Here is a 10,359-nt window from a genome sequence, read left to right on the forward strand (position 1 = left end):
AAGTAGCTCCTTTTTAACACTGTTTCCTTTCTCTCCTGCCACATTCAGTAGCATTTTCAGTTTGCGTTTCCACGGTAGTCACGGCTCTTGTGGTTTAAACCAAATGCTGGATTCTTTTAACTGTGTTTCAGCCCTTTTCCCAGTGTTTCTCCCAAGTCGGTTCTGTTGACTGATAATTCTTGTCATGGAAGTGGTAATGGAAGCCAGAATCAAATTTAACTGGAAATTCAAGTTATGAGAAGCTTCCTCTGCCTTTGGAGAGAGAGTCAGCACTAGGAGTTCTTCGGAAAGGAAACCAGGAGGACAAGTCTCGGGACAGGATTGAACAGGAGGGGCTTGGAGCGGAGATCAAGGCTTTGAGTAGGGATATGGTGTTAGCTGGCTCCCCTTGGTGATTGCAACCTTCAGATATGTGTAGATGGTTACTGTTCTCTCTGCGTCGTCACTGCTCGGAAATGGAAGAAGTGATGCCTGGGGAATAGATAAGAGTGGGCATGTGTGTGCTGTCCAAAGTTACGTAGTAGCTCCAGTGGAAAGTTCCATTCCTTGGGCCTCATATCTAATTGCAAAATGACTGTTTGGAACTCAGAGAGATCAAACAATTATGCCCATTTTGAGCATGGCCAATGACCCTCTTCTGAATCTTTTATGGCCCCCTTTGGCCTTGCATATCAATCTTCCTTTGACCTGTCAAAGACTTTCTCCTTTTCCAGGCCTGGAGATGCTTGTCAGCTTTTTAAAATAGCCACTCAGTTTAAGGTTTTCTTTTGGCTCTTAAATCGAACATTTTTTTTTCCTACCTTTAGATGCAGACTCTTAAAGTCTAAATGATTCTATCTTGGGTTTATTCAATGGTCTTAATATTATGCTATGTTTTTTTTTCTATTTTTTAAGAATTGTTTCACATTTTGCCCAAATATAGGAAAAAATTTAAAATTAACTTAAACATTTGTAAAAGAAGCATATTTTCTTTTCACTGACCACTGACTTCTACCTTTCCAATATAAAACACTCAAAACATTTTAAAACCTATCAGTTCTCCATGCTGTTTGATGGGCCAACTCTTTAGCAAAGTTTTTTCCAAAAGTTCATGGTTTTTATTTCATTTCTACTTTGGATTTATTTTTGAATTGGTTTATATTATGAATTATGGATGGAAATTGTCTTCAAATCCTGCTGTTAGGTATATTTGGAGAGATGGCTTGGCTTGTTCTTGTTCTGAAATGTAGGAAGGAGTCTGGATGCTCCAGTACTTGAAGACTAAAGCTTATCTTTGGCTTTTCAATTCTTAATCAACTATACTCATTATTTGGTAGTTTTAAGTAGTACACATTTAGTGCACGATTAATGCATCAATTAGTGCACGATTTTGCACAGATACTCCCCACCCATGGCAGACCTAGAGGAAGGGCATGGGCCTGGGAGTCAGAGGACCTGGCCTTTAATCCTTTTTCTCTTAGGGTAAATTACTTTACTGTCTCTAGGCCTCATTTTCCGTCACATACTAGGGATAAAATAACTATTCTCCCAACTTCAATTGTGAGCCCCACTGGGGCCAGAGATTATTTCATCTGATTATGTTGGAGCTACCCCAACACTTAGTAAATGTTTAATAAACACCATAGCCAATCCATACTATAATTCAAAGTGATTAATGATGCTGGAATTAACTGTTGGGAAAACACTTGTCTCGCAATATTCATAGGCTTAACTGTTGGTATATTTTCTAAAAGATATTTTTATTGGTAAAAAAACGGACTTTGTAAACTGCAAAAATAGATTATAAATATCTCTAGTTTAAAAAAAATATAAATTAGCCAGACACTTGAGACAAATTACATATCTTTACAGGGGCTTTGTAGGTAGCTCAACAAGTAAAAAGTGCGAGTGACTTAGCAGTTGTATAATATTTTGTTATAAGAATGCAAATATAAAATATTTTAAATACGTTACAATATGAAAATATAAATTAACACTAGGAATAAATATTTTAAATACAAATAAATAAATTTTAAATAATTATTCATAGTGCCTCTATGATCATACTTCATACTCTTGATTCTTATAAAGAATAACACGATTATCTGCCAGGTAGGCAGATTTTCTGGTTGACAAAGGAATGTGCATGAACTAAAACATTCAGGCATTCAGACTCCTGGTCTTCATAAAACGAACAGCTCTCATAGTGTCCTCTATAAATTTGGTGAAGTTTGAAATGATGAGCTGCATGCTGATTGTCTTAGTCCACTTTTCCAGTGACTGGAGTTTTGTCAACAGGCTCTCCTGTGACATAGGAGATGGTTCGGTTCCTGCGTCTGAAGTTTTCATCTGTAGGGGGACAAAAAGAAAAAGGCTGTTTTTAATTCTCCTGGGTATCTCTTTGAGAGATGTTTTGATGTATGGGCAAGATTTCATCATTGAAGAAAATGCTCTGCTAGTGAGAACCTATGGGAAAAGGCATCGTTTTAGGGTATGTAGTGAAGTGTGAGAACTGTGAGAAGCAGCATGGCTCAGTAGAAAGAGCACGGGCTTTGGAGTCAGGGGTCATGAGTTCGAAGCCCAGCTCTGCCACTTGTCAACTGTGTGACTGAGGGCAAGTCACTTCTCTGTGCCTCAGTTACCTCATCTGTAAAATGGGGATTAAGACTGTGAGCCCCACGTGGGACAACCTGATTCCCCTGTGTCTACCCCAGCGCTTATAACAGTGCTCTGCACATAGTAAGCGTTTAACAAATACCAACATTATTATTATTATTATTAACTCTGCTAGAGTTGCAAGCTCCTTATAGGATGGGAACATGTTGCATGTATCTGTTGTACTTCCCCAAGTGCTTAGTACAGTGTGTTACACTCAATGGGTACTGAATAAATAGCTTTAAAACTACTACTACTAAAGCACATTTTCATCTGTGGAAACCATGCCTTCCCAAAGAATATTTTTAAGTGCCAAACGATGCGGTTGGCTACTTTTCTATTTGTTGCTCTGTGATCCTGATAGGGTCATTGGAATTAGATTCCTAATGGCATTGTAGTTTATTCAGGGTCTAGTTATCCAATTTGTGGGTTTAAGCAGGTCCTTGTCTTCCTTCTCCTCTGGCTGCCTGCTCTTTTGATCATTCCATTGCTTATTGGTATATATACTCAAGGGGAAATAAATGGAAATTAAATTTGAGTCAATATTGGTACTTTTTGGCACTTCTGGTAAAGTGGGAAAAAGTGGGGAAAAGGAGTGGGAATGAAAGACTAAAATCCCATCATTATGAATTGAACGAGAGTTAGGATCAACAACCTAACATTTGCCCAACATTTTTGAGGCTTAGGTTCAAATTTGCTCAACAACTCAAGCATTTTTTTCTTGGAACTTGAAATGCTGAATGCAACCTGCAGGCTTAAATATAATTGACAGTTCCTGGGCCAGTGAGGCTGATGCTAAAGACCAGAATTGAAAGATTTGGCAGCATTGCAAGGGGGAAATCTGGGTAATGAACATTTTAAAAATTATGTGGATTCTCTCTGAGTATGGAGAGCAACTCTTTATTAATGGAATGAATAATCTGGTTAAAGCTTTACTACTAATCTTACTCTGAGTGTTGAAAAGATAACAAGAAGATGAAGCAGTGAATTTGACTCAATGCCTGCCAACTTTTAAGACCGGAACTATCACATTGTATTTATTTCTTTCTAATTCAGTCAGATTTTCGATTCCTCCCTTCCCCGCTACAATCAAAGTTCCTCAGAGTCCATCCCAAAACAAGAGGAGCAGCGTGATCTAGTGAAGAGAGCATGGGCCCGAGAGTCAGAAGGACATACGTTCTAATCCCGGCTCTTCTAATTGCTTGCTGTTTGACCTTGGGCAAATCACTTAACTTCTCTGTGCCTCAGTTTCCTCAACTGTAAAATGGGAATACCTGTTTTCTCTCCTATAGACTATGAGCCCCATGCGGGACAGTGACTTTGTCCAACCTAATTAACTTGTACTACCCCAGCCCTTACAACAGTTGACATATAGTAAGCACTTAACAAATACTATGAAAAACAAAACAAAACCCAAAGGCAAAAGTAGTGATACTATACAAAAGCTTGCCTAATCACCTAGGCAAAGTCAAGTGCATATTAGTTTTGCTTTTTCACATCTTGAGCCAGCAAAACATGAAAATGAGAATTCTTAACTTTAAGAATAATGGAAATGTGACCTTTTCCTCTCCCCCACCAAGGTTTTTCAAAGCCATTAAAGAAGACTCCAGGGATGGAAAAGGACCACAGCTCTGCTGGCCTAAGGAGTGGAATTTTATTTATTTATTTTTATTTTTCAAATGATTGCCATGATCTTTCCCAAATGCCTAAAACAGTCCATTGTGCCTTGTGGGTAAACAATAACTACAGTTACCCTATGATAAGCCATTTTCAGAGCTTTTCTAATTTAAGTCTTTTACAAAACCCTTGGACTATCTTTCAGTCAAAGACCATTGTCAACATGGTTTCTTATTATCAGTGAATATGCTAATTTACAAAGCTAGCTCTTCTCAAGATGCTAATTTTAGAACAATTGATTTCAGGATTGATCAAAATCCTCACTTGACAGCCTTGTGCAAAATCCGGTTGGTAAAAAAATTGCTTTTAGCAGCAACAGCATATATTGAGCACCTATTGTGTGTAGAGCACTGTACTAAATGCTTGAGAACATACAATAAGGGTGAAAAACACAGTCTCCATCCTCAAAAAGTTTACAATGTAATGGGGTGCTCCTTGGGAGTAGCCCAAACCAACACTTCTTCCTTCACACAAACCCTTTCTGGCACTTTATTTTTAAAACTACACTGCCTCTCAGCTGGGAGGGACTTATTAATACTGGGTAGGTTGTGTGATTGACAGAATTTCCCCCAACCCCATCCTGCTCTGAAGTTATAGTTGCCTAGCTGGGGAGTGGGTGTTAAAAAAGAAAAAAAAAAGGCCAGGGAAGGAGAGGGAAAGAAGAACCACAGAGGGGTGTCCATTTTGTCATTCCTTCTAGGCCAGATTGTTCCATATGTGAGCCCCACTTTATTCTCCTTGTAGCTGGCACTGAAACTAGAAGCTGCGGATTTTTCATTTATCAAGAGGGCAATCAGTGGAAGGCGTGTCTTGGTAATATGCCTCCTTCTCCCTAAAGAATATGCCTCAATTGTGGATCAAAAAGGAGCATCTTCGGATAAGTAAAAGTGAAGGACCTCATTGAGGGGTCTGTTAGTGTGAGTTTCAACTAAGATTTTTTCAATAATTGGGCACTGAGGGTAGGAGGGTGGTCAGGCTGGGGCTGCCAAAGGTGTTTCCTAAATACTAATTTCCTGACTTTATTTGAAAATTTATAATTTTTGGTAACCGCCAATCTCAACTAGTTTTTATTTTAATAGTGCTTGTTAAGAGCCCACTGTGTGCCAAGCACTGTTCTAAGCACTGGGGGTAGATACAAGATAGGTTGGGACAAAGTCCCGGTCCCACCTGGGCTCGTGGTTTAAGTAAAACCTCAAAGGAAAACCTTCTCCAATACCCTGAAACTTTGTCTCAGTTTAAATGTTTCCTTAAAAAGTTTGTCTAAAAAACCCAAACCACTGTTTTACCTTACCTGAGTGGTTTGCCATAATTATTTGAGATTTTGCAAAGTACATTCAATCCTCTATTTTTCTAGATAAATTTAAAGGTATGCCACACACATTGATGCCTAGTTTCAGTACTCTATCAGTAGATTTTGTTTCTTCTAAAATAACACAAAACATTTACAGAGAAGCTACAGCCATCTGGAAATGAATATATGAGTATTAGGGGGTAAACTTCTTGAGGGCAGGTACCAGCTCTTGTTTATTCATAAGTCTCAAATGGTTAAATCAGTGCTTTCCATGCACTGGAAGTAATAACGATTACTGCCTGCCTGCTGCATTCAAAATTAATGGGCTTTTAAAAAAAAACAGTACATTATCTACATACTTCTTTATTTTGCAATCTAAATCCCAGTAAGTGCATCTTGTCAGGTATAAAGGAAAACTCACCATCTGCTTCAAGATATTAGAGAGATGTTTTGTATAGTTCTGTATGGATTCCAGTATTTTCTCTTCACCCTTGAATGTTTTTTGTACATATTTCAGGTATATCTGAAATTCTGAAAGGCCAGTGATGATCCTTTTAAGGCATGTCTCCTAGAGTGAAAGAATGTACAAAATTGGTTATTGCTTGAGGAACTTTACTGCTCAAAATGTTACAGTTCGTCGCCTATAATACTTTGGGCTGGTTGTGTTTGTTCACATATCTTATAGACCCTCGCTATACCCACCAGATAAAGGGAAGGCTCAGGCCCTAGATTCCAAAGGCTGGAAAGATCAGTTATGGATGAAATGACTTGCCTTAGTCCCCGCGGGCAGTGGGAGTCTGATGGATGTGTGGATACATCCTCTAGACTGTAAACTCGTTATGGACAGGAAATCTGTCTACCAACTCGAGAAGCAGCGTGGCTCAGTGGAAAGAGCATGGGCTTTGGAGTCAGGGCTCATGAGTTCGAATCCCAGCTCTGCCACTTGTCGGCTGTGTGACTGTGGGCAAGTCACTTAACTTCTCTGTGCCTCAGTTCCCTCATCTGTAAAATGGGGATGAAGACTGTGAGCCCCATGTGGGACAACCTGATTCCCCTGTGTCTACCCCAGCGCTTAGAACAGTGCTCAGCACATAGTAAGCGCTTAACAAATACCAACATTATTATTATTATTATTATATTGTACTTTCCTGAGCGTGTAGTACAGTGCCCTGCACAGAGGAAATGCTCAATAAATACCACTGATTGAGCCTCATCTACATTCATTCATTCAATCGTATTTATTGAATGCTTACTGTGCAAAACACTGTACTAAGCACTTGGCAGAGTACAACGTAAAAACAAACTGACACATTCCCTGCCCACAACGAGCTCACATGAATGCAGCATCATGGACATGCCTCTCCAGGTTGAAATTCATAATGGGAATTGTGAGCTGAGGCACATCTCACTGAGATATGATCCAGTTATGCCAAGCCACAGTACCAAATAGTAGGAATCACTGTGTTGGACTGGAAAAATTGTGGACAGCATCATGGAAAGACCTACACCATCATGCTGAAGGCAGCAAAGAAAGAAAAAAAATTCATTGGGCCTTCTTACAGAGGAAAAATCTCCCTTGACTATGTAAATTTGGACTACACTCAAATTCATATTTATCCTAAGGAACCATTTGAACACAAGCCTGTTTTGAAGGCACAAGGTGTTACATAGGACCGACTTCATAGCAGCCAGCTAGTAAAGTAGGTATTCATTGATTAATTTATTCCTTCATTCAATCGTATTTATCGAGCACTTACTGTATGCAGAGCACTTACTAAGCGCTTGGGAAAGTACAAGACAACATCATTCAGGGGTATGAATTCACTTGCCAAACACCATGACTCTAACTAGACACAAGAAAACACTCGCTCTGTATAACTTGAAGAAAAATATTTGGCTAACTCCTTACCTCATTAAAGCCAGAAAGGAAGCATCCATCTTCTTCTGTCATTTTTGGAAGGTTCATATTGTTTTCTGCAAGTACCACTTTATTTTCCTCACACAAACTGTAGTCGTCACATATCTAAAAAGAGATGGAAATGAGTCTTTACCACACCGATGTGTCTGAAACAAGAGCTAAAATGCTAATCAGCCCTCAAGCATTAGTGAAAAATCCTCCTTAAAAAAAATAGAGGCCATTCAACAAATCTAGCATGCGAGGCATGACTTAGAGTAGCAGCTCCAAATATTTTGCATTATAGTTTTGATGCTACTTTAACCGTTTCATGATCTCGCCTCAAAAGAGCTTAGGCTAATATGAGAAAGAAGTCTGATCAGTTTTTACATTTAGTTCTCTCCTCTTTCTGAAGATTTCTCTGCTGTGATCTCACAGCACACACACAAAAAATATCATTACATTTGTTGAGCACCTCCTGGGTTGAATAGGCTTTTCGTGGTTCCTTTTCCGAATCTTGCATTCTCCCTACGGTAAGCGTAACGAGCGAACCTATTATTGGAAGCACTAGGAGGTAAGGCATTCCAGGCCACAGAGCAAGGCTGGCGGAGCTGGAAAGAGCTCAAACTTCCCATCACCCGCCCTTGTGCCCAAACCACAAGGAAAATGGGTTCTATGGATCCGGCAGAGGAGTAGAAACTTGGAAACACAGTGCTGCCCTTCATTTTCACAACCAGCCTTGTCCAAAGCACGCAGATATCAGCCAACGCGTGAGACTCGTAGATCTCCACCCAGACTCGAGGGCTCAGAGGAACCCCTGGAAGCCCTGCTCTGAATTCTTCCCTCCTAAAGGCAAGTTTACCCACCTTGTCTTTCAAACCGTTAGCTTGTTTCCAGAGAGTCTTTGTGAGGGACTCGGGATTTCCAAATGGCTGTTTGCTCGAGGGTGACTTGTTTGGCAGAGCGACGTCTGAAAGTTCTTCCTTGGAGGATTTCGAGGTGGGCAAGGCGGTAGCAGTCATGATGAGGAGCAGGATTAGAGCAGCTGTGCCTGTAGAAAGAGCAGAGAAGTGAGTGAGATCACTGCACAGCTGCTGTAGCTTTACTTCCTGCTGCTGGCTAGTTTCCCTCACTACCAGATTCAGACACACACAAGCGCGCACGCACACACACACACATTACACAGGCAATTCCATCGCATAAAGTTTCTCGTACTTACTTTGGAGTAGAGAGTTCATTTCTTTCTTTTATTTCTCACTGCTCCCTAAGAGGTTGTGAGCTGGTGGATTCAGGGCAGAATGAGCTCCTGCGGGCATCCCTGATTTTTATATTTCAGAGTTGGCTCTTGGGAAAATCCACATTTTGACAACGCAAAGTGATCATCTTTGAGAGGGGGAAGGATGGGGGCTGTGTGAATTATTGGAAACCTCGTTAAAGTTGTGCAATCAACTAGGATGTAAGTGTATCCCTAACATCACCGAAGGGTGTTTTTTTTTTTTTGTTAAAAAAAAACAACGCTCTTAGGTCATCATGCTAGCCCCTAGAGACCACTGCGATGATTTGTTTAACCACTTTCTAATCATTTTCTTTTTCAGTGACTCAGCAGTTGAAGCATTCTCTTGAGAAAGACCAGAACACCCTGCAGTCATTAGCAGGAGAATGGTAACTGGTTCTACTCTAAAGGAGCAAGAAAGCCAACTATTTTAAAGAAGATCATTTTAATCATTGGAAATGTCAAGATTTGAGATGCTGGCTGGCTTGCTGTGTGACCTTTGACAAGTCACTTTACCTCCCTGGACATCGGTTTCCTCATATGCAAAGTAGGGATAAAATACCTATTCTCCCCACCTGTTAGATTGTGAGCCCCTAGTGGGATAGGAACTGTATCTGATCTGATTATCTTTCATCTACCCCAGAATTTGCCACTGGGCTATGGCACATAGTAAGTGCTTAATGAATGCCATTGTTATTATTTAGCTCTAATCTGGAAAGCAGGGCTGCTCTGAACCCTCTCAGAGCTTATCATAGAGAGGGCACCCTTCAACATTGGTGTGTTCTGTAAAATATGGAGATTTATGTTTTGAAAAATTAAATTCAGTTTTCCAAAAAAACTCAATCATTTAAAAATGCATACAAATTGTTCAGCACAGTAAATTATAAGAAAATAGGTGCCTAAAAAGGCAGTTTCTACTTCTTTGTCAATTAAACAAAAATTTTAGAACCTTACCAGATACGTTCAAATTCGTTTCTGAAAAATCTGGGGACATTCCCCCAGTTCCATAAAGGCGTCATTAACTATCTTTTTTGATGAAACCAGAACTGGAGAAGCAGCGTGGCTCAGTGGAAAGAGCATGGGCTTGGGAGTCAGAGGTCATGGGTTTGAATCCTGGCTCTGCCACTTAGCTGTGTGACTGTGGGCAAGCCACTTAACTTCTCTGTGCCTCAGTTCCCTCATCTGTAAAATGGGGATTAAGACCTGATTACCCTATTTCTACCCCAGTGCTTAGAACAGTGCTCTGCACATAGTAAGCGCTTAACAAATACCAACATTACTATTATATTTCAAGTTTCTCCCATTTTATCCATGGTTGAAGCTCTCAAAATGATATTCTAATGGGCTAGAGGTAGAGTATGTGAAAAAATGTTTGCTCCTTCAAAAAATGGGAAATTAGGCATTCCTAAATTCACTTTTACCCTGCATCTTATGTTTTATTCATTCATTCAATCAACCAATTGTATTTATTGAGCATTACTGTGTGCAGAGCACTGTTTTAAGCGCTTGGAAAGTACAGTTCAGCAACAGAGACAGTTCCTGCCAACAGGGGGCTCACAGTCTAGAAGGGGAAGATGGACATCAAAATAA

General features: G+C 40.0%; 1 protein-coding gene across 1 annotated transcript; it reads right to left on the reverse strand.

Moving 5' to 3' along the window:
* Positions 1 to 1,753: 1,753 nt before the first annotated feature.
* On the reverse strand, positions 1,754 to 8,790 carry IL6 (interleukin 6). The gene is made up of 5 exons (XM_001513827.5): positions 8,716 to 8,790; positions 8,363 to 8,547; positions 7,512 to 7,625; positions 6,024 to 6,170; positions 1,754 to 2,328 (listed from the first exon to the last, which is right to left on the reverse strand). The coding sequence occupies exons 1-5, from the start codon at positions 8,732 to 8,734 to the stop codon at positions 2,140 to 2,142; spliced, it is 654 nt and encodes a 217-aa protein (XP_001513877.4). The 5' UTR covers positions 8,735 to 8,790; the 3' UTR covers positions 1,754 to 2,139.
* Positions 8,791 to 10,359: the final 1,569 nt, after the last annotated feature.

The sequence above is a fragment of the Ornithorhynchus anatinus genome, chromosome 8 (assembly GCF_004115215.2).
Source record: "Ornithorhynchus anatinus isolate Pmale09 chromosome 8, mOrnAna1.pri.v4, whole genome shotgun sequence".
Lineage (NCBI taxonomy): Eukaryota > Metazoa > Chordata > Mammalia > Monotremata > Ornithorhynchidae > Ornithorhynchus > Ornithorhynchus anatinus.